Source organism: Grampus griseus (genome assembly GCF_964374135.1).
Source record: "Grampus griseus genome assembly, chromosome: 2".
Taxonomy (NCBI): Eukaryota; Metazoa; Chordata; class Mammalia; order Artiodactyla; family Delphinidae; genus Grampus; species Grampus griseus.
The window spans coordinates 98,146,143-98,173,927 of NC_139018.1; the positions used below are offsets into that span (position 1 = coordinate 98,146,143).

The 27,785-nt window shown below is 36.3% G+C and overlaps 1 protein-coding gene across 1 annotated transcript in view; it reads left to right on the top strand.

Annotated features, from left to right (window-relative positions):
- The window catches only part of UNC13C (unc-13 homolog C), a gene marked incomplete at both ends in the record, with an annotated part of 576,078 nt that overhangs the window by 348,733 nt on the left and 199,560 nt on the right, over nucleotides 1–27,785 (top strand). The window contains one exon of the mRNA XM_082648355.1: nucleotides 14,207–14,340. Within this exon, the coding sequence (XP_082504481.1) occupies nucleotides 14,207–14,340 (134 nt within the window). The remainder of the gene's footprint in view (nucleotides 1–14,206; nucleotides 14,341–27,785) is intronic.

Genomic DNA, 27,785 nt, shown 5'->3' on the forward strand with positions numbered 1-27,785 from the left:
GTGTCTTTGTCTGGTTTTGGTATAAGGCTGATGGTGGCCTCATAGAATGAGTTTGGGAGTGTTCCTTCCTCTGCAATTTTTTGGAAGAGTTTGAGAAGGATGGGTGTTAGCTCTTCTCTAAATGTTTGATAGAAGCCATCTGGTCCTGGACTTTTGTTTGTTCGAAGATTTTTAATCACAGTTTCTATTTCAATACTTGTGATTGGTCTGTTCATATTTTCTGTTCTTCCTGGTTCAGTCTTGGAAGTTTATACCTTTCTAAGAATTTGTCCATTTCTTCCAGGTTGTCCATTTTATTGGCATAGAGTTGCTTGTAGTAGTCTCTTAGGATGCTTTGTATTTCTGCAGTGTCTGTTGTAACTTCTTTTTCATTTCTAATTTTATTGATTTGAGTCCTCTCCGTCTTTTTCTTGATGAGTCTGGCTAATGGTTTATGAATTTTGTTTGTCTTCTCAAAGAACTAGCTTTTAGTTTTATTGATCTTTGCTCTTGTTTTGTTTCTATTTCATTTATTTCTGCTCTGATCTTTACAATTTCTTTCCTTCTACTGACTTTGGATTTTGTTTGTTCTTCTTTCTCTAGTTCCTTTAGGTGTAACGTTAGATTGTTTGTTTGAGAATTTTCTTGTTTCTTGAGGTAGGCTTGTATAGCTATAAACTTGCCTCTTAGAATTGCTTTTGCTGCATCCCATAGGTTTTGGATTGTCATGTTTTCATTGTCATTTGTCTCTAGTTATTTTTTTATTTCCTCTTTGATTTTTTTCAGTGATCTCTTGGTTATTTAGTAACGTATTGTTTGGCCTCCATGTGTTTGTGTTTTTTACGTTTTTTCCCTGTAATTGATTTCTAATCTCATAGTGTTGTGGTCAGAAAAGATGCTTGATATGATTTCAGTTTTCTTAAATTTACTAAGGCTTGATTTGTGACCCAAGATGTGATCTATTCTGGAGAATGTTCCATGCACACTTGAGAAGAAAGTGTAATCTGCTGCTTTTGGATGGAATGTCCTATAAATATCAATTAAATCTATTTGGTCTATTGTGTCATTTAAAGCTTGTGTTTCCTTATTAATTTTCTGTTTGGATGATCTGTCCATTGGGGTAAGTGAGGTGTTAAAGTCCCCCACTATTACTGTGTTACTTTTGATTTCCTCTTTTATGGCTGTTAGCAGTTGCCTTATGTATTGAGGTGCTCCTATGTTGGGTGCATATATATTTATAATTGTTGTATCTTCTTCTTGGATTGATCCCTTGATCATTATGTAGTGTCCTTCCTTGTCTCTTGTAACATTCTTTATTGTAAAGTCTATTTTATCTGCTTATGAGTATAGCTACTCCAGCTTTCTTTTGATTTCATTTGCATGGAATATGTTTTTCCATCCCCTCACTCTCAGTCTGTATGTGACCGTAGGTCTGAAGTGGGTCTCTTGTAGACAGCATATATATGGATCTTGATTTTGTATCCATTCAGCAAGCCTATGTCTTTTGGTTGGAGCGTTTAATCCATTCATGTTTAAGATAATTACTGGTATATATGTTCCTATGACCATTTTCTTAATTGTTTTGGGTTTGTTTTTATAGGTCCTTTTCTTCTCTTGTGTTTCCCACTTAGAGAAGTTCCTTTAGCATTTGTTGTAGAGCTGATTTGGTGGTGCTGAGTTCTCTTAGCTTTTGCTTGTCTGTAAAGGTTTTGATTTCTCCATCGAATCTGAATGAGATCCTTGCCAGGTAGAGTAATCTTGGTTGTAGGTTCTTCCCTTTCATCACTTTAAGTAGATCATGCCACTCCCTTCTGGGTTGTAGAGTTTCTGCTGAGAAATCAGCTGTTAACCTTATGGGAGTTCCCTTGTATGTTATTTGTTGTTTTTCCCTTGTTGCTTTCAGTAAGTTTTCTTTGTCTTTAATTTTTACCAATTTGATTACTGTGTGTCTCGGCATGTCTCTCCTTGGGTTTATCCTTTATGGGACTTGCTGCCCTTCCTGGACTTGGATGGCTATTTCCTTTCCCATGTTAGGGAAGTTTACGACTAAAATCTCTTCAGATATTTTCTCAGGTCCTTTCTCTCTCTCTTCTCCTTCTGGGACCCCTATAATGCGAATTTTGTTGCGTTTAATGTTGTCCCAGAGGTCTCTTAGGCTGTCTTCATTTCTTTTCATTCTTTTTTCTTTATTCTGTTCTGCAGCAGTGAACTCTACCATTCTGTCTTCCAGGTCACTTATCCGTTCTTCTGCCTCTGTTATTCTGCTATTGATTCCTTCTAGGGTATTTTTCATTTCAGTTAGTGTATTGTTCGTCTCTGTTTGTTCTTTAATTCTTGTAGATCTTTGTTAAACATTTCTTGCACCTTCTCCATCTTTGCCTCCATTCTTTTTCTGAGGTCCTGGATCATCTTCACTATCATTATTCTGAATTCTTTTTCTGGCAGGTTGCCTATCTCCACTTCATTTAGTTGCTTATCTAGGGTTTTATCTTGTTCCTTCATCTGGTACCTAGCCCTCTGCCTTTTCATCTTGTCTATCTTTCTGTGAATGTGGTTTTTCTCCACAGGCTGCAGGATTGTAGTTCTTCTTGTGTCTGCTGTACTGCATACACTTTAAATATTCATAACCCTCTCAGGAACCCTGCTTTGGACCTAGACATCTCTGCATGACCATAGAGTCATGCTAGTAAAGTACCCTGGGTTTGATACATTTCCTGAAACTCTTTCTCGCTTTGAAAGTCTTGTGTTCTAGGGAGATTAAGGATGAAAAAGTTTTCATTTTGAACCCAGAAAGTCCTGGTTCCTTTATATTTCCTTGGAATTCTGCTCGGAAAATGATTCATTTGTTTTTTAGCTCATCTCTCTTTCCAGCTTTATGTTCTACATGACTTTGAGAAACCACTTGACAGATTCATTATTCTGCCAAATCCACCAGCTCACATTTTCTGCTTTCTATATTTATTGCAGGTGACAATGTTGACAAATATTCCCTGCTAAGTAACAGGAGTCACCTTTTATCTGGCCTAAAATAACAATATCCTCACTGTCCTTTAGGTTCTCACCAGCAAGTCTTCCGATTTCACTAATGCTATCCTTGAAGCCCTTCTAGCTGCTGCCTACCATTCAATCCTAAATCAATGCCACAGGTTTTAGGTTTTTAACATTGACACCCCACTTCCAGCATTAAATTCTGTTCTAGTTAACAAACCACCATAAATCGTAGTGGTTGAAAACTGTAACAGTAGCTTATTTTGCTCACAGATCTGTCATGTGGGTAGGTCTGGGTGTCAAATTCTCACCTCTGCTCTGTGCAGCTTCAGCTGGTCTGGCTTGACTGGAGCTAGGGAATCTACTTCCCAGAGGCTTACTCATATGGCTAGCAAGATATTCTGTCTGTCATCTGGGAACTGCACCAGGTCTGTTGGTTCTTCTCCACATGGACTTCTCCATGGGGCTACTTGGGTGTCCTCACAATTTAGTGGCTGGATTTTAAGAGCAGGTGGTCCAAGAAATAGGAATTGGGAGTTGCCAGTTTTCTTAAAACCTCAGCCTCGACACAGAGATAGGTCACTTCTGCCATATTCTTTTGGTCAAAGTCACGCATATTCAAGGGAAGGAAATATAGGCATACCTTTTATGAAAGGATTATCAAAGAATTTAAAGGCATCTTAAATCCTCCACAGTAGTCTAGCTGTGTACTCAAGGAAAAGGGGAAACAGATATGGTGAACAGCTATCCTTTCTCTGCCACAGTGTATTCTACCCTTTAAAAATAGTAGTCGTATATTCAATGGGTATTAAGTTACAGTTGTACAAGTTCTAGAGATCTGCTATACAACATAGTGCCTATAGTTAATAACATGATATTGTGAATTTAAAAATTTGTTGGGAGGATAGGGCTCCTGTAAAATATTCTTACTACAGGGGAAAGGGGTGGGAGGAAAGGGACACAAGGAAACTTTTGGAGGCAATGGCTAGGTTTATAACCTTGTTTTTAGTGATTCTATCGTGGATGTATACATATGTTCAGACTCATCAAACTGTGTACATTAATAAATGCTGTTTTTGTATATCAATTGCACATCAGTAAGGCCATAAAAAAAAGTAACGTATTCGTAATCAACATCCCATCAAATGCTCAAAACTTATGTGTTCATCTCTGTGAATTTAGTTACTGGAGTATAATCATAGACAGTATATTAAAAAGAAACTCAGAGATTGTGGTCAATTTTTAGATACAACATGGACAAAGGATTTCTTGTATACCTTTAAATGGCTGGAGGTTTATAACATTTGTAGAGATCTGATATTTAGACATTTTTTCCTTATGTTGTACTAAAATCTTCTCTATTGAAAGTTTTACTCACAAGTTCTAGTTTTATTTTCTTGACCATGCAAGACAAATCCAACTTCTCTTCTAATCTTTTTCTATACCACAGTCCATCATGTATTTGAAGTCATCTCTCATGGTACTCCTGAGTTTGGTCTCAGTACTACTAGTTGTCTTTAATATGTAATATCTTAAATTGAAAATAAATGCCTTCTAGATGTGACCTATTACATTTTTTTTGCTTTTTAATGCAAGTTTAATTTTTGTAAAGAGAAAAGGGGAAAACTATTAGTTTATCCATTAAAATATTAATATTTTATGTTCAAGAAACTGTCTTATACATCTCTCAGAATTTGAACAAGAACCTTGTCAATTAGCAGAGCATTTACCATAAATTTAATTAAAAGTGAGTATTCACCTGTTACGGTAATAAATGTCTCTTACTGAAGATGTTCTACTTATATACTTGCTAGAACTACCAGAAAAATAGGATTAGGTATGTATACTCTGATTTCAATATTAAGAATCCAAATTTGAAGAAATTAATTCCTTGCCCAAGTTTGGACAAATTAATATAAGCTTAGAACAGAATATAAGTTCCTGATTCCATGTTCAATTTTTTTCCTATTATTCCATACTGTTAACTAATTTGTGTGGATATATTTAAAGTCCACATTCAAAGTTATGACAGTTTATAGTATGTATAGATCATTAACTATGTACAGTCTATTGAAATTCAAGGAATCATATAGAGATTTTAAAAACCACATGGAGTGTCCAGATTTTGAAATGCAGTTTTGGCAATTTAAGTGTCAGGATATCTCAGACTTACTGAAGCTGAAAAGACCCAGTGAAGATTCTGTTTTGCTGTAATACAAATACAATATTCTAATATATGGAAATTCCTTGTTTTTTTCTAACCATATTAACATATTTTTGGTTTTTAGTAATTACTCTTATTGAGACCACTAGGTGCTCAATTTTTTTGTTCTCAATTAGCAACAGTAAATTAAGTTATTTGAGTATAACAGTAATTTCCTAGTGACTCTTAATTTAAAAAGTAATGTGTTACAAAGGGATTAGCATAGCAATCTATCAACACCTGGAATGGGCACCACATAAATATCCAATAAGTTACTCAACCTCCTCTTAAAATTAGATAACTATGTAGTTGGAAATTCGTCATATGTAAAGATAAAAGAGAAGTCTTTTGTTATCACACAGAATGCAAAATCTAGCAACCTATGACTGACATTGGCATCCAGGAAGAGCTGTATCACCCTTCCTTTAAAAAAAAAACAAACAAAAACAGGCCTATTTTTAACTGACTTACTGACAATTTAGTAGTGAACTCTACCTATGGATGTGAGGATTTCGGAAGAGCAGAGCTGTACGTGTTAAGTCCAGACTCCCAGGCATAACTCTAGTTATCTTAATTTAGTAGGTCTGCAACAGGGACTCTAAAATCAAGTGTATGTATTTCTAATAAGAAACCCAGGTGATTCTGATGTAAATGATCTATGGACCAGACTTAGAAAAACACTGGGCAGTGGCAGCTTTGCATGTAGTCTCAGATTTCACTGCTTGGTATGTTTCTTTTAAGTTTTCTGCAAAAGTTACAATTCACATTGTCCCAAAGCATTTTTGCTATGGATTTTAAAAGCTAGTTATACAATTAATTATGGCAACTGGAATTTAGACTCTGCCCCAGTTAGCCCAGAAAGCAACAACGGCACAACTTTATGATGAAAGTAAACTCAGGTTGACTCACACATAACCAGAATACTCAGGGCTATTCATTATGTGTATGATCACGATACAGCTCATTAGAGAATCCAGGCACTAAGCCTCATTCAGAATAACTTCCCAGAGTCTCTCCCATTCATGACCAAGTTTAAGTGACTTACTATATATCAGGAAAATTCAGTGGTGAAGAAGGCATTTAAGATTAATAGTGGAAAAACCTTCGAAGAATTAGGTAGATAAAAAGGTGATAAACTTGCAAATGGTCTAAGTAAGAGATGAAATAAACTTTGCCAAAGGGAAAAAAAATTTTTTTTCAATAAGTAGTGGGAAATATTGGCACCACCTTAAAATGGATGCCCCATTTATCTTAGCTCTTAAGATGTATAAGGAGACTTAGGTCATCAGTTACAAATACTAATGCTTCCATTTAGCAGTCATTTTCAAACTTTTTAATTGGAGGGGTCACGAACCTGCTGATCAATAACTTAATTTGCTTCTTTATGCCTTAACAAACAAAATCCAACTCTGTCTTCTGCCATTTAGCTGAGTAATTTGTGTCAGGCTCAGTTTCCTCATCTGTCAGGCTGTTTCCTCATCTGTAGAATGCAGAAATTGCAGTAAATGTTTCAGTAGCCTTTTCAGTACTACACTGTGACTCAAGAACAGAAGAGGTATAGCAGTGTGGGTAGGTCTGTGAGTTCTTGGCTGTTAAGAAGTGAGCAAAAAAGATTTGCATTTACTTCCTCGCTGATTTAAACTTCTGTATCTCTTCCTCTCTTATCTTGCTTGTGGACAGTCTCCTTGATTTTACTCCAAATGCAAGACCCTGGAATCCAGTTGACTGCCTTTGTCTGAGCTGACAAAGAATTGTAGAATTCTTCGGTGTGGTGACCAAGTTTCTCACATACAGTTAATACATCTTAACAATCTTTCTCCTTGTTTATTTTCTTCCTGTTCTAGGTACAAGCCTCCCTGAAATATTTTAACATCCTGCTTTTTTAAATTTCCTATCTACCCCTTCACACCTTGATCAGAGACTCACATCATTTTCCCTAAGTGTAATCAGTCAAACAAGGATTTAGCCTTCTGGAATTACCAAGATAAGCAATTTTAGTGAAGTCATTCTGGACACTATAGTGTCATTTTGATGGTTTCCTATATTTGGGCAAGTAGAGTGGGAGTCTATGAAGTGTTGGAACTTCACTCTCTGGATCTCCTATTATGTCCATGTCTAGTTGTCCATCCTGCCCAAAGTTGAATGGAATTAAACCAACACTAATTGGGAGAAGCAGATAAAATGACTGCAGTTATATGAACTGTAAGGATTAACTAGTAACTTTAGTAAGAACTTTTGGGACATTGGATACTGATTATAAAGCAGTATCAATTAAGAAAGCTCTATAAATTAGGAGTTTGGAATTAATATATACACACTGCTATATATAACATAGATAAATAACAGGGACCTACAGTATAGCACAGAGAACTATATTCAATATCTTGTAATAAACTGTAATGGAAAAAAATGTGAAAAAGAATAGATATCCATATCTATATCTATTTTTTAATATTAATCCCAAACTCCTAATTTACGGAGCTTTGTTAATTAATACTCTTTCATCATTCATCAGTATCCAGTGTCCCCAAAGTTCTTACTAAAGTTTCCTTTATAGATTATTACAAGTTATAAAGTTATACGTATATATACATACAACCGAATCACTTTGTTGTACACTTGAAACTAACACAACAATGTAAATTAAATATACTTAAAAAATGGTTGAAAAAAAAGAAAGCTCTAAAACTGGGGGGGGGAAACAACTGGCAATTAACTTAGAACCAAACCCTCCTTGTGCCTGTAACTCTCAAACTGCAGATGAATGCTGAGCAGTTGTGAGTCTCAAGAATGCAGGACCTGTGCAGGGATTTCACATAAGCATCCATAATTTTATTTTCTGAAATCATTCCTTCTCATTCAAGATATATAACTCAGGATAAAAATCAGCCCATTTTTATTAGTAGGAGGTAATGGTTGTCATTTGTGTCTATAAACTATGTAACCAGGGCTTGGAGTTGAGGATATAAAGAGAAAACCAAAGCTATACATTTTTTAATGTGGTCTACGTGTTCTGTTTTCAGTGAAGAAGAAGCGGTCAGAAATAAGGTAACCCTCAGTTTCTTCATCTCTGAAATCAGGATTTTAATGTTTGGCTTTGATGTTTGAAAATCAATGAAGACCATCCAAATGAGAACAGACAGAGGGCATTTATTCAGATCTTACTCAAAGAGCGAGGGCGGCCAACATCACTTTTATTTGGCCGAGACTCAACAGCAGACAGGGAAGTGGAAAAGCTTTATAGTGAAAACAGCAGGGAAGGTTTCAGGTCTAGTATGATCAGAGCTTGTTGGCCTGGGGAAACTGGGAGTCACCTAGCTAGAAGAAGGCATCTTGTGTGCATGATTTGGGGGACATATTTGGCTTTCAATGCTTGGTCCTGAGTTAGAAGTCAGGGTAAAATATAAGGAAACTGGCAGTCATTGACCAAGTCCTGATCATTCTGGGCCGACTGTTGCAGAGATTTTGGGTTGGTTTCCCAAACTGGTTGTTCCGGAGATGTGGGTCAGATTTCTGTCATATGTGGTCTGGCCATTGTTCATTTGTATATTCAGTCTCCAAGGCTGCAAGTTTGTTGTCAGAACTGACCATGGAATGAGTTAAAAAGATGCCTCTGTTGCTGTTTTTGGAGATGGTAGAAGTATTATTAGACGATAAAGGAAAGGCAATAATATTTTGGAGAGAGAAGCAAGAAGCGTGTCTCCACGGATGTAAAAAATGTTCCACCTGCTGAGGGAAGGGTACCTAGAGAAACTGTATCTAATCCTGCCTAAGTGAAGGCCAGTATAAATGTCCTCCTTTCTCCTGGCTGATAAACTGTCCACGTTGCTCTTCATAAAGATCTCAAATCCCCTGAGCATTTGAAACTTTATGTTCTGCTTCCAAAACCAGTAACAAAGTTCCAATTTTTCTAACCTGTGAACTGCTAGGGCTAAGATGTCCTTATCTCCGAAGTATGAGAAGACATACAGCCAACTCAGAGTCAGAGGATGTTGCAAACTTATTATAAAAGAGCTATCTAGTTCATATTTTAATATTAATTTACTTTGCTAGCCTTTTTGTTATAATTTAAAGCTTATTTCTTTTTTAATACTCAGGCTTACCTCTATTTCATTTTCTTTTGTGTCTTTATATTCACGCTGTCCTGATTTTCCATCTATAAGCCTTGTTGCCAAAACTTTCAGCCATCACTTACCTTGAAAGAAGACCATCTTTCTACGTACACTGCAGCAGTCACCTGCTCGCACACACACAAATTCTGTAAGTTCTTTTTAGAGTTACCACAGCTTCCTTATCTTACCTGAGGTATCATTTTCCTCAGCTCTTCTCGACCTCCACTCTAGAGCCCTTTACGTGATCTCTATCCCTGCCCCGCCATGGTCTGAATGCCTAAACACAAACTTCCTCCTCCAACAATCTGCTGTCCTTCCTTTCTCCTCCCTCCTTTTTCTAGATCTACTCCTGCATCTTCCCTCCCATTTCTCTTCTTCCTTCCTCTGGACCATAAAATATATTTGTTCCAACACTCCAACCATTCTGGTCAAACACTTAAATCCTTTTCCTACTTCATTGCCCTCCAGTACTAAATCCAACACTCTGTTTCCTTGACTTCTGAATCCAGTCCTGGAGGAAACTCATGATGGTCCAGAGTAGCATCCTTGTAAGTGCAGGGACCCACCCTCAACAGCGCTCCTCAGCTCCCTGGCAGGGCCACTCTGGGTCCAATGCAAGGCCCACTTTCATTCCTTGCAGAGGTTGTTTCAAACTTTTACTATTTACTCCTCCTCTTCTCTCAGGATAGAAATTTCTAGCTGTCCTTTCTCACCATCAGCAAGACTTATCTGCAAGATTCTTTATTGCCTGACTCAGGAAGCCTTGCTCTTCATTTACATTCAAGTCTAATCCTCCAACATTTACTCTGGATCCCATTTTCTCCCATTTCAACAGGGGCCTCACTCCCCCATCTATTCCCCTCTTTCATAAAATGTTATTCTCTTTTAGACTTTATCCCCAAGGTTTTTCCTCTAGCCATGTAGTCTTCTCTCTCTCTCTTTGAGTAAACTTGTTTACTCCGTAATTTCAGCTACCACATACATCCTGGAATTCTTCAAGCTATATCCATAGTCCAGAGTGCTTTCTAAACTCCAGGCTGGTTTACCTAATTACCTTATGGATAGTTCCATTGACTTTTCCCTCTCTCTCTTCTTTCTCACCATTTACATAATGAGTTCTATTAATTTTACCTAACTATTTCATAAGTATTTTCATAAACCTATCAATTTTATTTATTGACTATTTCATAAGTTTTAATTTATTAAACTTCCTGCTACTGCCAAATCATTTTTTAAAAACACAACTGTAATTAAGTATTCCCGTGTTTAAAATCATATAATAGTCCTCATCAAATTTAGTTTAAATGCAAATCCCTTCATATAACACAAAATGTCTTTCAGTATTTGACCCCTGCATCTCTCTAGCCTTTTGTTTCCCAAAGTATACTCAGAGGAACACTTTTTCGTGGAATGTTTTACAGGATGGGATGTGGGGAATAGGAGGGGAGTAGAAGACTCTCAAATTGGCCCTGGGACCAACAGCACCAGAATTACTTGAGACTTTATTATATATGCAAATTCTCAAGCTTCACCCTAGACCTACTGAATCAGAAACTCTGGTGGTAGAGCCCACCGATCTGTGTTTTAGCAAGCCTGCCCAGTGATGCTGAAAAACACTAAAGTTTGAGAACCACCATCTTAGAGAATCACAATGTACATTAGCATCTTACTACAAGAAGTCTGCAAATAACGTATTTAACTTCATTTAAGCAAAGTTTCCTCAATTGGAGCATGGACCGTGTGTGTGTGTGTGTGTGTGTGTGTGTGTGTGTGTGTGTGTGTGTGTGTGTGTGTGTGTGTGTGTGTGTGTGTGTGTGTGTGTGTGTGTGTGTGAGAGAGAGAGAGAGAGAGAGATACTCACTAATATCCAGTAGAACTAATGTTAGAGAAACTTGTCAAAAGCCTGCAGCCTCACATTGCTAGTAATTCCCCAATTAGTGTCATGTGCCTTTGCATTTAAACATCCCACTGCATTACTCTACCAAATGTCTCCCCCCAACCCTTGTCTGGCCAGCTCCTTAGAGGAGGTATTTCAAAATTGTATGCTTATTGAACAAATACATGGGATGGAACAGAAATATGTTGTAGAAACCTTAGAAGTGTTGCTAGGTCCTACTACCATGAAGATATAATCTGTTATTTCAACACTTTTTTACATATAATGGTTCTCTCTGTATATTGATCTCTTCTTAATGGAGTATCTTCATATTTTCTTCTTTGATATTGTGAAAGTATAATGTACATCTTATCAGCTTGTCTGTACAAGCTTTTTGTATTGAAATATCCTTTATAAATATGATGACTAGAAGGTTTTTCAGCTGATCCTACACCCTGGTGACTTTCTACTTTTAAAAATTTCTCTCCCCATTATACTTTCACAGTCTTGTCTTTCATCTCTCTTTCCTCAATTATCTATTAACAAAATAATTTTTAGACACTATAATAACAATGACCATATTAAGATTGACATACTAAGTCATAGCTTTATAAACCTATTGTATTTTATTTGTTATTAATGAGGTTAATATATATTATACTTTTATATAATATAAATATATTTTATTAAATTTTTCTTGTGATACATATTAATTCATAGGGGTTTTAGTAAATATTAATACACTTATTACTAGCTTTCAGAATTTCTACTGCCATTATCTTAATTTTTCCAACCACAATTTCAAATGCCCCAATAGACTTCTTAACTATTCATAAAGTGCTACTTAGAAAAACTGAGTTCCTAAGCAGTCAAGTATTCTTATATAATGGTTGTACTACATGTTTCAAACATGCAGTTTATTCAAATGCACTAGTAAAATACATAAAGCATGATTTATGCTACTGATATGTGGTACGTAAAAACTTCATGACTCAGCATCAGGTTTGGTTTATTCTGATGCAGCATACAGAATTTTATGCAAAAATCATTACCAACTGTAATCCTCTGATGTCATAAAAAAGTAATCTGTGACAACTAAGGGACTTTGGAATTAATGTATATTCAACTACTTTGGTCTCTGCCATTTCCCAGATCACTCTTTGCAGAATGATGATAAGTGACTCTGGTGTTAGACATGTCATCAGTAGTCATTTATTTTTATTTATTCACATTACTTGAAACGTTAGGCATATAGTTTGGCTATATACACATCAAGATGATTAATGATAGTATTCTCATATAGTCCACCGTTGCCATTAGAACTAATTTTACTTACAATCTTCACAACTCACCAGGTTCTCTGGCTTTCTAACTACATCATAGAGAAGGAAATCTATTGAGCTTAATGTAATGAATAAATAATTATGTTATTGTGACCATAATAAATTCTTGTTCGTAAAAGAAAGATAAATTTCAATAGAAAATGTAATTTAATAATAGGCAAAGTGAGACATTTGTAAGCCTTTTTTGCTGCCTTTTTCTTATTAAAGATCTTCTGATGTGCCTTGGTGTACCTAAGGAATTAAAAGAGGAAGGCTGCCAGAGTTTCAAGTGGTTCTCAGGGACCAGATATATAAGATTCTTAAGATCCTTTGGAGACTGCTTATAGTTCATTCTGCCAATTTGAAGTAATTTGTCCTAGCCACTAATTTTTTTGACTATTTTAGCTCTTCGACTTTTAGTATCTGTTAAATTTTGAGCTTAAAGGTAAATCAACAGCATTTGGAAGCACCCTAGGAAAATTAAAGTCCCTAAAGGTGCATTATAGTCTGTGTATGAGGTCTCTAACAGTAAGTGGATTTAACACAGGGTTATATTTTAACTTAAGTGAGAATATAACAGTGTGATGACTCATCCAAATCTGGTTACCTGTCTTGGGCAGCATTAGACGATAGGCATACAACCATTCAGCAGAGGGTGGCTGTTCTTTGGAAAAGACATGGTAGTTGGATAGGGCAAAAGATTGGATCAAGTAAAATCGAATCCACCTTTTGTATGAGAGCCCATAACTTTCCTGAGCTACACATTGGAGCTTTCAGATATCCTGGATATATAAGATTATAAATAATTTAGCAAAAACAAGGAAACAATATGCTTCCCACTGAGTCATATACTTGAGTGAAAATTGTCTCGTCTTTATCTTTTTTGCCTAATTTAAAAAAGTACATGTGAAAGACGTGTTATAAGAAGAATGCCCACCAAACAAAGTGACCAGAATAATTTATTTGTGTGTTCAAAGGAATTGTGCTTGTTGAATATGAAGTTTAGATGTTAAACATTCAAAATTGTTATTATACTCTGTTAATCTCACTGTAAATTTAGATCATTGAGGCAACACTCTTCCTAGAGGTGAGAGTGGAGAATTCATTCAGTATGGTAAATCAAGAAGGATTCCAATATGATTTAAATACACATACATGCACAAAAAAGAAAGATAGACTTAGGAAGTTTTTGTTAACTAGATACATTTGTGAGTGGAATGAGAGTGTTCCAGACCGTTCATGCAACTTGTATATGCTGTCGTATTTAACAGTACTGGCTTTGTAACGAGGCAGTCTTGCTTGAGTTCAGCCCACTTTACTACCAGTGTGACTATGGACAAAATATTTAGGCAGGACAAATTTTATATACAACACACACACACACACCTCATTGTACAAACAGAATTCAACCTTTTGCCTTGGAAGAAGCCACATTAAAGGGATAATTTCTACAATAATAATTCCTAAGGTCATGAACTACAATAGAGGAAGAGAAACCTCCATTCCAGAACCAAAGTATTTAGGAGTTCAAGCCTGGCCATTGTGACTTTACCCTATGGGATGCATTCAATGAAGAGAGGAAACCTGAATTTAATAGCTTTGGCCAGCATGATCTGAGAGTTGTTCCATTACCCCTTTTCTCTAATCCTCCTGTTTGACAGTGACATCTAACTAAAGTCATACCATTTAACCTTTTCTTTTGCATGTTGCGTGATCTTGTGAGCAGAGTAAGAAACGGGACATTCCTCGGGAAGATCAGGGACCAACCACCAAGAATTTGGATTTTTGGCCCCAACTTATTACACTGATGGTCACGATTATTGATGAGGATAAAACTGCCTACACTCCTGTCCTGAATCAGTAAGTACGCTGTTTTGGTAATAAATGGATTTTATTCCACTAAAGTTAAGAAAACAAAATATTTGAAGTATGGCTTATACTCTCATGACAATGACAAACTTTTCCAAAATCAAGCTATAGAAAGCAGTATATTTTTACTTTTATCAGTAAATATTAATTCAGTGATATTATGAATTTTTAGTTTCAGCCTCATACAGAGTGATTATTTGGATATGGAGACAAATATTTCCCACAAATTTATTTTTATTTGATGTAGAAAAATTTCTTCTTTCCACTGGTTTCTTTCATTGTCTTAAAATAAAAAAAAATGCAATCCCCCAAAACTAAAAAGAATGTTAAAGAGTATTAACATATTCCACCGTGACTTTACTAATAGTAAGGATTTTTCAAAAAAACTTGCTTTCAAAATAGTTGTGTATGCTAGATGTAACAAATTTAATGCAGTATTTAAGAGAACAAGTCCATTTTCTCAAATAACCTAAGCCTATGCCTCCATGCATAGAATTTATAAATTATGAGCAGGTTAGCAAGGCAGATGAATTAAAGTTCGTGGCTGTTCTAGAAGACTCGGAAATCATCAACTTATCAACTTAACACTAGCTATGAGACCTTGGGCAAATTATCTAATTTCCCTGGGTCTCAGTTTCCTCATATATAAAATAAGGATATATTACCAGATAATTTCCAAGATCCAGTCCACCTTTAATGTTGCACATTTAGGATTTATTTCACACCCACACGTCGAGAACTATACAACCAAAATAACAGCTGACTCTGCCCGCAGGGCATTTGCAATCTGGTAATGGAGAGAATATCCTGACATATTGGTCATACCTGAAAACCTGTGGGCAGCAGGAATAGCAGAAGTAGACAGACCATGATGTACATTCAGGCTTAATATGGAGAACTGGTTTTATTATTTCTAATTTTTTGTACTGGTCAAGACAGTTAGGGTCAAAAAGCTTGTGTGGAATACAATGAAATTCCGATTATAGAAGAAATACCTGTAAGTATTCCAATTTTTATCCTTTCCTGTTTCTTCACCACCCATTTTCACCTGCCCTGAATTTCTTCTAAATGTGGAGAAAGTAATCCTCTCTTTGATAGGCAATGACAGCATCGTTAGGTTTACCTTTACACTTTCTTCTTCCTTTTCCCCTTATATCCACCTTTTCTGCCTGATGCCAGAGTGTATCATGATGACCATCTGTAGAGACTTTCTCTTATTCTCTTCTGATAGCTCAGGACTAGATCCTCTCTTTTAACTTATGGCATGTCCTCAGTTCCTCCTGGACAGCTTTGTGGGCTAGATATGTTTTGTCATTCATTCTTTGGATCTTTCTTGAAGATACAGTAGATTTCCTAAAGGTAGGGACATCAATAACTTGTTTTAAGACTGTGCCCTCGGGCTGGGGTAGGTAGTTGATTAATGAGAATGGAATGAAAACAAATATCTGCTGAGGGATGCTAATTAAAAGTTATTAGAAAGGATTTTATTTTTAATCAAATGAATTCTTTACATTTACCAAATATTCAGGATATGACTATTAAAATATACATTATAAAATCATGGAATCAAAGTTCCCCAGAATCATCCTTAATCATATACCATTAAACATATACAAAGATTTTAGTTACTTTTTTGTGACTGTTAAAGGAAGTGGAGGGAATGCGTTTACTTATGGCAAAAATAAATTTTAAATTATGAGCTAAATTAAGTCTACTAAGTATAAAAATGAGCAAGGACACAAGGAAAGAAGAGAAATGTCTTTGTCTTGCTTTTTATTTTTGTTTATAGTGTCAGTTTGTAGTCACTTTTGTTCCAGTGAAAACCTAGTTCTAATAAAGCTGAACGCTTTCCCTCTGTTGGGAATCTATGCTTTATGATTGTATTTGCTCAGATTTTGAAGATGTTCTAAAGATTTTTTGCTTACTAAGGATCATTGCATTTTGTTTCTCATTTAATTAAATCTATATTTTAAGTGAACTCACCTAGATAGCAAGGTGTGCTCTTAGTGGCCAATGTTGCATTTGTGTAATTTGGTGAGATTTCCATTCATGCATGTTTCTTTATTTGTGCAATGTGTCATCACATTTAGGCATCACTAATTATCTCACTGGGTAGTTAGACTATTAGGATCAAATAGGCTGATAGTTGCGAATGCAGATTCTGAGCTCCATCCCAAATCTACGGAGTTAAGATCTGAATTTGGCACAGAAGTCTGCATTATTAATAAAGTATCGCTTGCGTGGTTTGTATACACCAGAGTATGAAGGCACAGGTCAGTTTGTGAAGGACATGTCCAGCTAAAACAAGTTTTGGTCTTTATTTTGAAGGTAATGGCAAGAGAACGGATGATTTAAAAATATAGGTCTTATTTTGATATCTTTCTTGTTTTTAATATCTAAGATTATTGATATAAATAATTAATTGAATGAAGTATTCATGGTTATTTTGGCTAAAAAAATATTGCAGGCATTTGCGTATTCAAGTTTGATAACAATTTATAATAGTTGCAGAAAGTAAACATGAGGGGAAGGATTTGTTTTATTTTGTACACTGGTATGTATCCAGGCATACATATTGGTTGAATTAATGAATACATTAAAGTAAATCCATATGTGTAATTGGTATCTGTTCTCTCTGTTCCTACTCCATTGATTAACTGATGTACTAGAGTATTTCTTTGAGTGATACGTCTTCACATTTTAAAGATTAATTTTATGAAGTGGCTTTCCAGGTGTTTCTATTTCATTGAAACTGAAAACTATTAAGCACAGTATTTTCAGATCTTTCAATGTGGGTCTCTCTCTCCCTTTTAAATAGATGTATTGAGGTATAACTGAATACAGTTAAAAATTTGATTAGTTTTGACTTATGCATCTAACCATGAAACCATCACCACAATCAAGATAATAAAGATATCTGTAACCCCAATAAGTTTCTGTGTGCCTTATGCAACCCACCCCAGGCAACCAATGGTCTGCTTTCTAATACTACAAATTAGTTAGAAATTTTTATCCTTTTGTATAAAGGAATAATATGTTATGTACATTTCTTTGTCTAATTTCTTTCACTAATTACAACTGTTTTGAGATTCATCCAGGTGGTTGTGGGTATCAATACTTCATCTCCTTTTATTTTTGAGTAATATTCTACTATATAGATACACCACAAAATGTTTATCCATTCATCTCTTAGGATTAGGGTTAAGGTTAGGGGGTAAATTTGGATTTTTTTTCAAGATTAGGTTTCTGTGAATATTTGTTTGCAAGATTTTGTGTAGACATATTCTTTTATTTTCCTTGGGTCATGTAATATGTACATGTTTAATATTTCTTAAAACTGCCAAACCACTTTCCAAAGTGTTTGTATATTTCCAACACTTAGTACAATTAGACTTTTTACTTTTAGCCATTCAAATAAGTGTAGTGTTATCTCCTTGTGGTTTTAATTTGCACTTTCCTAAGTACTGATATTGACCATCTTTTCATCTGCTTATTTGAAATACATATATCTTCTTTGGTGAAATGTCTGTTCAAATCTTTTTGCCATTTCCAAATTGGGATGTTTATCTTCTTATTAATGAGTTGTAATGGCTCTTTAATTATACTAAATAAAGGTCTACTGTTATGTAAATGTTGCAATATTTTCTCCTAGTTTGTGACTTTCTCTTCCATTTATTACTAGTTTCTTTTGGAGAGCTGTTTTTAAGAAAATAATTGATAGAGTAGTCCAATTTGTTGATTATTTTCTTCTATAATTTGGGCTTTCTGTGTCCTACTTAAGAAAACGTTGCAACACCCAGAGTCAAGTTGCAATACTGTAGTTTTCTTCTAGATATCTTACATTGAGATCTGTGGTTCATCTCCAGTTATTTTTATACGGTATGATATAGAGTTTAAGATTATTTGGGATTTTTTTCATATGTTTAATCTTTTCAGCTCTATTTGTTAGAAAAATTATCCTATCCCCATCGAATTGCTTTGTTAACTTTGTCAAAAATCAATTAATTATATGTGTGAGTCCAATTCTGTACTCTCTGTTCTATTGATCTGTATATCTATGGGTCTATTAGTGATTAACTTCAGCTTTTGTCTGGAAAACTCTTTGTCTCTCCTTCAATTCTGAAGGACAACTTTGCCATGTGGAATATTATTGGTTGGCAGGTTTTCTCTTTCAGCATTCTGAAAAATCATTCCACTCCCTCCTGGCTTGCAAAGTTTCTGCTGAAAAATTCACTGATAGTCTTATGGGGATCCCCTTCAGTGTAACAAACTCCTTTTATCTTGCTACTTTTAGGATTCTCTCTTTGTCTTTTATATTTTCTCTTTGCTGAAATCCTCACTTTGTTCATGCATTGTTCTCTGACCTCAGTGAGCATCTTTATGACCATTATTTTGAACTCTCTATTGGGTAAATCACTTATCTCTATTTTATTAAGGTCAGTTATAGGTGATTTATCTTGTTCTTTTGTTTGGAACATATTTCCTTATTATTTTTTTTTCATTTTCCTTGACTCTTTGTGTTGGTTTCTGCACATTAGATTAGACAACCACCTCTCCCAGTCTAGACAGACTGTCTCATCAGTCAGCCCAGCCCAAGCTCCTGGTTGTCTCTCAAACCTTTATGGTTGTCCAAGCTGCCATCTTTGTTCTTAGTGGCTCCCTAATTGAGGGTGTGCCAAGACTGGTCAGTGTTTCAAGGAAAAGGATAAAAGTCAGCACCTAGATGCAGGCTAACTAAAAGCTGTACCCTCAGGCAATAGATGGGAAAAGATATAGTTAAGCCCCTTGGAAGGAGAAATTGGAAGATGGGCATTATTGCCTGCTTCCTCTGCAGTGAGCCCAGGTGGATAGCCATGACAGTGGGGGAGGGACAAGCAGGGTGCTTCTGCACCTGTTGAAAAGCTGCTTGTTTTGTTTGCTCTAGTCCTGTGGGACTTGTGAATGAAAGACCCACTGGCTGTCAGAGCTACATGATTTGGGAACCCATCCCTCAGCTTGCAGCCATAAAAGTTGATACATTAAATATGTGGACAGGCTCCTTCCAGGGAAGTACTGGTGGTTTGGTTTCATTGTTGGATCAAGCAAGAGGGAGAATGCAGGGAAGTGCCCACCAGCTCCTCTGGGCTCTAAGAAAGATCTCAGCCAGCCTCTAGATGCATGCTAAATTAGAAGCCAGACCCTCAGGCATCAACTTGTAAAGTATGCAGTCAAATCCCTCCAGGGCAAGACTGGGAGATGGGAATTTTTGCCTGCTCTTTCTGGGCTGAGCCTTGAGGAGACAGCCACAGGGAGTGATGTGCACCCACTGACAAATGTGTCTTTATTTGCCGTAGTCCTGTGAGCCACAGGACTTCCTGTGGGAAGTCCCACAGGAAGTCCACTCAGTGGGAATTTCTCCATGTGTAGTGTCGTTGTACATTCATTGCATCTGTGGGTGGAGGGAAGTTCCTATGTTGCCATCTTGGTTCCTCCCAAAACTGCTTGTTCTTGATTGTGTTTTTGTTATTTGTCTTTCAAGGAATTTTCCCATTTAATCTAAGTGGCAATTTGCTGTTGTACAGTTGCTCATGACATTTCTCTATTATGCCTTTAATGTCTATAAAATCTGAAGTCATTTCTCTTCTCTCATTCTTAATATTGATATTATGTATTTTCTGTCTGTTTTCCTGTCTAACTGGCTAGCCATTTATGAATTTTATTAGTCTTCTGAAAAAAAAGAAACAGATTTTGGTTTCATTAAATCTCAATATTGTTTTTGGTTTTAAAGTAAATTGGTGTCTTCTCTATTTCTTATTATGTTCTTTCTTTTGTAAGTGTAGATAACTGTTAAGTGGCTCCAGCAGTAATCCAGTGAGAAAATATGAGGACTTTGGATAAGATGATGGAGAGGTAGGATCAGATCTGAGAAATATTTAGGAGATAAATCAAGAGATCTTTTTGACTAACTGCATTGAGTGGAAGGTTAGGAAAGAAGATGGAGACAGTGAACACACTGTATTTATGGGAGCACCATTAATTGAGATAATAAATTCAGGAGGAAGTCAGTGTAAGGAAGTACATAGTTAAAAGAAGTATACAGTGAGTTATATTTGGATATATAGAGATTTGGCTATCTGTATGGCTTCCATGAATCATATGCAGTAGGCAATTGTATACTTAGCTGTGAAATTCCTTTAGACTGATGACAACCAAATGTATAATGTAGGGGAGGTTCACTAAATATGCTTGAAAGTAAGAAATCTTATATCTTTTAAAATATTCGTGTAATTTTACTCTGATTATTTAAATTATTGTGACTTAACATTACTTTGTTTTTGTAATGCTGACCAAAATGTAAGCAAAAATATGTTTCATCCATTCTACAGTCCTGTGTATTTGCATGTATGTTATTATTGTCTGTAATTTCTTTTAGCATCTTTCCAAAGTATTGAGCCACAGTGAAGGCTCAATTTATTTTCTCTCTGCATTAAGAGTATATATCAGAGAGGCTCCAATATGTTGAATAGAAAATGGAACAATTTTCAAAAATCTGCTGTTTCATTTGTGAAGATGAGGTATGCTGCTTTTATTTTGTCAAGGCTGTGGGATGAGCCATAACATTATTTTCAAATTTTATGTTTTAAAACATAGTATGCTTCATTTGCTGCAGTGAGAAAATTGGGTTTAAGCTACTTTGATCAAAGATGTACATCTTCTTCTTTCTGTTTTGGAACTAATGCTCTTCAAAGTATTAAAGCTGTTGATGTCTTTGCTTGCACTGTGGCTTCCCTAAATTATTTTTCTATTTAAAACTTTGTTACTAAACTGTTCATTATGCTAAAAAGTAGAGAGAGTATACAATGGAGTTGTATATCCATAACTCAAACTCAACGATTAGTAAGATTTTGTCATATTTTCTTCACCTATACATTGAGCTTTATTATTTTTTTTCCTTTGCTGAATTCTTTTAAACAAATCTCAGACATATATCATTTCATCCCTAAAAATTACGGTTATTTTCTTACATATGACAATGTCATTCTCACAACTAATAACACTAACAGTAATGCATTAGTATCGTGTACCCCTTCCCATAATCAAATGTTGCTGTTTTTCTTTAAAAATCCCTTTTTACATTTGTTTTGTTTTAGTCAGGATTCAGATGAGGTCCACATACTACATTTTGGTTATTTTGTGTCATAAGTCTCTTTCCTCGTAATTCCTCTCCCTTAACTTCTCTTTTATCCATGCCACTACTTTCTTAAAGAAGCCATGTTCACTGTCCTTTAGAATGTTCTACTTTCTGGATCATTTTGCTTGTCTCTTTCTTATATTTAATTTGTTCCACCGTATTCTGTACGCCCCATAGCTGAGCATTAGCTTAAAGGCTATCTTTCAGATTCCTTTTTTGTTTGTTTGTTTTTCAAGAATAACTCACAGGTGACTCTGTGTACTTCATACTCCATCACATCCGCGGTCACATTAAGTCTGGTTGTTCCCCCTGTGGCCATGCCAAGATTGATCAGTGCTGCCAGCCTGATCCTTCCATTTCAGTGTTTCTGTTGACCTCTCCTCTAATGCTTTCATTTATTTATAATCATTTCAGAATAAGTTATTCAATTAGGGATGGCAAAATTGTGATTTTATAATGTTATTTGTTCAACATTTATTTAGTTAGAATTTTTCTGTAAAGAAGGACTTGCCTTCATCAACTAGGGCTGCTTATCTGGTTATTGTCGATGAAAATAATCAATAAATAACCTATATTAGAAATAGAAAAGAATTTTATTTCAGTCAAACTGAGAACTCTAGCCTAGAAAACAGCCTCCCAGAAAACTCCAAGGAACTGCTCCATAGAAGCATGGTTATCAGCACAGTTTTATATCTTGCCAGAACAAAGAACATGAAACAAGCCAGGGATACATTCCTTCAAGGTGTCAAAAAAAAAACAAATCAGCACGTACACAGTGAGTCAGTATAGCCTTGGCACCTGGGAAGGGAGTCTTATCATCGAAGGAGTACCAGCATTGGTGCCCCGGGAAGGGAGGCATCTAATCTTTAACATGGTCTTTCTTTACTTCTGCTCAGTACACCCTGCTTTTTAATAATTAAAACACAAGCACAGCTTATGTTTGATAGGCCACAAACAGGCTGTTTTAGTTAGCATAAAATTCAAGTTAACTCATATATATAAGCCAGAATGACTTCCCCATATCGCAGTATATGAAAATTTCTTGTATCATTACCCTGAAATAGAACAAGTATAGGAAAGATAAGGCAAATATTCAATTCTTTCTTTTAAAGATTTTTATTCCATTCTTTTTTCTGCTCTATTTACTTTTATTATTTTTCATTAAAATTCTCATTTAAATAAATATGTATTGAATATTTGATAGTTGCCAGGTACTATGCAAAGCTGGGGCCACAAAGATTTAATCGGGAAAGAGATATACAAAATCAAACATGAACCTTAAACTGTGCCTGCCACAATCACAGGTCATTCTGAGATCAAATTCCTCACCTTAATCCCTTGTTAAGGTAATCTAATAAAAAAACTAGATTTGGAATTAGACTAAGAAATCCAGAGATTGAGATAGTTGACAAGAATAGACATTGAAAGGTTATGAGTTTGGAGATGGCTATAGTAAGTGATCCAAAATTAAGAATAAATCAAAATGATGTGTAAATAGAAGCCAGGAGATAAACATGGTTGAAGGAGAAGGCAGTTTTCAGTAAAAGAAGGGAAAGGATGCTTGCAAGGAAAAGCAGAAACGATGAGAATAGCAGAGTCTTGGTATTGGTGGACTTTTTTTTTTTTTTTTTTTTGCGGTACGCGGGCCTCTCACTGTTGTGGCCTCTCCCGTTGCGGAGCACAGGCTCCAGACACGCAGGCTCAGCGGCCATGGCTCACGGGCCCAGCCGCTCCGCGGCATGTGGGATCTTCCCGGACCAGGGCACGAACCCGTGTCCCCTGCATCGGCAGGCGGACTCTCAACCACTGCGCCACCAGGGAAGCCCTGGTGGACTTCTTAGGTGAGGATCCTGACTGTGGTCACTCACCGCACTCCCCTAATGCCTTCACCTCGGAAGGAGCTTTTTGTTCCTGGTGCAAGGAGACTGACTACTGGTGTTTGCTCCATCTGTTAAACCTAGTTCAGCTTTCCTTGGGTTCCAGTACAATGTGGCAAGGCAGTTTAGTCTTGTTTCTCCATTGTGCAAAGTATACTTATCAAAATTACCTTCTAGTTATTTGCAGTTACTTGAGCTGTGATCCTTATAGCCAAAGTAGCATAACTAAACCATTATGATATTACATGGAGCAACATGTGTATTCCACTATAGTTGCAGTTAGGTTGCTGTTGAAGTGTAAAGGAATGCTTCAATTTCAATTGCTGGGATATAAGCAAACAATATATTTCCTATGAGTAAACAGTTCTGCAGAGCTAGGGTTTACATTGGGGAGAATGGATAGCCAGAAAATCTGAAAACCTGGGCTAACACTACCTGAATAAAAGCACACACACAAAAAAGAAGTCATTTTGAAAGCTTTTACTAACGTTAATTACAGCCGACTTAAATTTTAAAATAGATAAGGTGTTTCTCTGCAAATTCCCAAAACAATAACACGTTATCTGGAAAGAATAAGAATATTTTTCTAAGAGCATAAGAGTACTGTTGTAAGATTGCTAACTAAGAATTGTACTAATTCAGTCACTTCTGAAGATTGCAATTTTCTGCCTCCCTGACTGCACATCATAGAGAAAACAAAAGGTTCATCTTGGATTTTCAGTTTATTATGCTTGCCAGATGATTTATGTACAACTAGATATCTACGTTATAAATATTACAACCATCGTATAGGGAACTATGGGAAATTCATTGGAGCCAGACACTGTACTAAGCATTTTTTACAGTTTAATGTTTAATTGAATCCTAAATGTAATTATAATAGAACCAGTGCTGTTAACATCCCCAAAGTGCAGACGATGAAACTGAGGCACAGTTAGTAAGGGGCAGAATTAGAATCTAAGCAACCCTGTGCATTAACAAAACGATTAACTGTAGGGAAAAATCCCGTAAGTCAGGGCATTAATCCTTTAGGTCCATCCAGACATTTCTGATGTCTCAGTGATTAATCTGAATCTGGTCATGATAAACCTGAAACAATAATGACAAAAGTTTAAAGTGAAAGATATGCCATATGATGGCACCAGTTGTAGTTGTATATAAACCAATAGACAAAATGCGCACAATTTGTAATTTACTGTAAGAAAAATGTAACTGTGTAGTGCGTACTCACTGGCGCCCTCAGGAGAAACCAGGAAAGAATTTTTTTTTTCTAGAATTCTCTGTGTTAAAAACCTTGCTTCCCAAGCATGTGGGATACACAAAAATGATCAGTTTTCCCTTGTGGATTAGGTGCAAGAAATGTCAGAACCAAGGCCCACATTTAATAACTCTATAGACTCTAACTTCACACCTTTCTACATTTCTATGTCTAATATCATTTTATTTTTATATCCTCATTTTTCTTCTCTTTTTTTTTTTAAACATATTTTCTCCCTGGAGGCCCCCTGTGTCCTCCTGCTGGATTCTAAACTGGTTGTTCTCTAGGTCTGTTGCAGAGCTGTTATTTGGAGATAGTGATGGCTACCATTGGTTTAGAAGGTTTCATTCATTTAACTTATGTTGATTACTGGGCAATATGTTACAAACTGGAGATTCAGCAATAAACAAGACAAAAAAAGTTCTTTATTACTTTTCCGGGGGGGGGGGAGGAGTTAGATAGCAAGGCACCTAAAAATAAACAGATAATACCGTGTTTCAGGTATTGATAAATGCTATGGAGAAGGTAAAGCAAGATAATACTGAAAACAATGACTTGGCAGAAGTGAAGATCAGTGCTAATATGTCAATTTCAATGGCTACAAAAGGACTCTTGGAGAAAGTGACATTTGAATTAAAGCCTGGATCAGAGGAAGGCAAACATAAACTAAGCTTTGGTAACTGTAAACAGGAGAATCAATAGCAAGTACAAAGTTTCAGAGCTGAAGCCTGGCATGCTGGAGTAGCAGCAAGAAAGGCCATGTGATTGGGGCTTAATCAATGGGAGAAACAGTAGGAAGAGTTGATGCCGTAAAAGTGGCTCCTTTAGTTATTGGATGGAGCTGCAGATTCCCATAGATGGCAAGGCAAACAGACTGCAACACTTTGCTTTCATGTCCATATTTCAGTTGCTGTCACCTGGTATGTGGCCAGTATTTCCTTAGGTTAGAGAGAATGAGAAATAGTAATTTGGTTAGTCAGGTTTCTTGTTTGTTTGTTTTGTTTGTTTGTTTTTGTTTTTTTAGTTATTTTTTTTCTTCAGCAAAGATAGTTTTACAAAACACTTAACGGACTTTCTAGTATCTAACTCCAAGTTCCCTCCACACTTTGCTTTACCCTTAAGATTTAAGACTTAACTGAAGTATTACCTCTTCCAGCTAGTCTTCCCTAATGCATCCAAGATGTATAGGTGCCACATTATGGTTCATCCATGAATTTACATTCTATCATTGCATTTATAGTATGGTACTATGAGTATATGTGTATAAATCTGTTTCTTCCACTATGCTAAAAAGTTTTTGAAGGAAAAGACCATGTCTTTTCTTATTTTTACCACCCTAGCATAGTGTCAGATGAAGAGATGAAGTTCCACTTGTTATCGAATGGGGGTCCTGCTGCTCCCACTTACAAAATCAGTTACACACTCACAAATGTTGGCAGCAAACGACAGGCGCCTTTAATCAGAATGTCCATAGTCTGGGGAGATGATGGACTCAACATCCCCCAAAAACCACCTCCAAAAATTCTGCTTGACCATGAAACATTTAAGGGAAAGGAGGGAAGTAATCTCAGTTAATCATAGAGATAGGGGGTCAGAGTTGTCACCATCCCCCCACTGCGTGCAGGCTCGTTGACTTCTTGTGATCTTCCTCTAGATGGTATCTCATTCACACAGTTTGGTCACACAGTTTGTTCGGGAGATGACTGGAGGGGAAGCTAGGGGAGAGATCTGGTAATCTTCATTTCTGCATTTCATTGCTTATTCTTCATTTCTACTTCTTTGATCAATGGAAAGAACTGACAAGTCAGGCAAGGTATTGATTAAAAGATTTGAAAGGTGCACTTGGGCCAGAGATAAGTAGAGCATGGGGGTGCCTGGTTTAAAAGTTAGTTACAATATAGCTTTGCCAAAGTGACAGGAACAGGGGCTTCCTGCTGAGGGTGGTTTCCTGCAAAGAGCTGCTGACAGATCCTCACTTGTCAGAACGTCATTCCATTTCTATGGGATTAGGGGCCAACGTCTATCTTCTGTACCTTCTTCATACTGACATAGGGTGCTGTATTCTCAGAGTGGAAATTGTCAACGTGGGTCTGTAGCATCTCTTTGCTGACAACTATGCTGACAATTTTAGTTGTCGCTTACATATATGGGCAGGGCAAGCTATAATTATTCTGATGCCCACAAAGATATAGATTATTATGAGCAATAATGTTAATCTCATTGTCTTGAGGCCAGTTCTTGGAATTGTGCTACCCATAGATTCAGTACTGTTGAAATTGGAGCAGTTTATGTCATGGCTACAGTCTGGTCATCATGCAGTTAGCTTTTTTACCTCTGGTGGCAGTTTTAGTATGTGTAAAACAACTCTCTAGTACTTGGGGGTGGACGGAGGGGGGGCCTGCAGTGTTCTGCTGGGCTCCAAACTCATGTTCATTGGGTGTATAAAATTTGCCACTTCCATACTTACCCTGCCTCTGCCTTTGTCTAAGGGCAATTACAGGTTTTTCTCAGTGATACTCCCTTCTCCCTTCCTAACATGTAATTGAGACAGAACAATAGATGGTTACTTTGGTTTAGTAAAATCACATCCAAGCTCTTTACCATAAATGGCCTGCTAAAAGTTTATTGTGGGAAACTCTTAGCAGAAATTTGATATGAATTTTATTGGCACCAGACAGGAACAATCAGACAGTACATGTGCTTTTTCAATGAATACAGACAGATAAAAGTGAATGCTGAACGATAGAGGATTTAAGGGAACTAGTTTTAAGCAATCTTTGTAACAATGCAGTGTCCTTGAGATCCATTCATAATTATACCTTACACTTGGGAAACAACTTTTAGATGGAAGGGTCTCCCTCCACTGCTGCTCGGGCAGGCAAGATGTTTGTCGGTCAGTCATCCAACAAGCATTAAGGTCTCTACTTTGAAGACAAATCTCATCTTATTATATTTTGTAAACCATCTTAGTATTTTTTAATGAGATGAGTACTTCAGTAATAAGTAAAAATAAAGAAAGAGGACTATGTTTTAAGTATGCAAAGATCAGTGTGGCTTGAGTGGCTTATTGATCTAATATTTTTGCGTGAGAGAGACTGAGCCATAAGACCTTAGAAAAGTTTTGCAACAT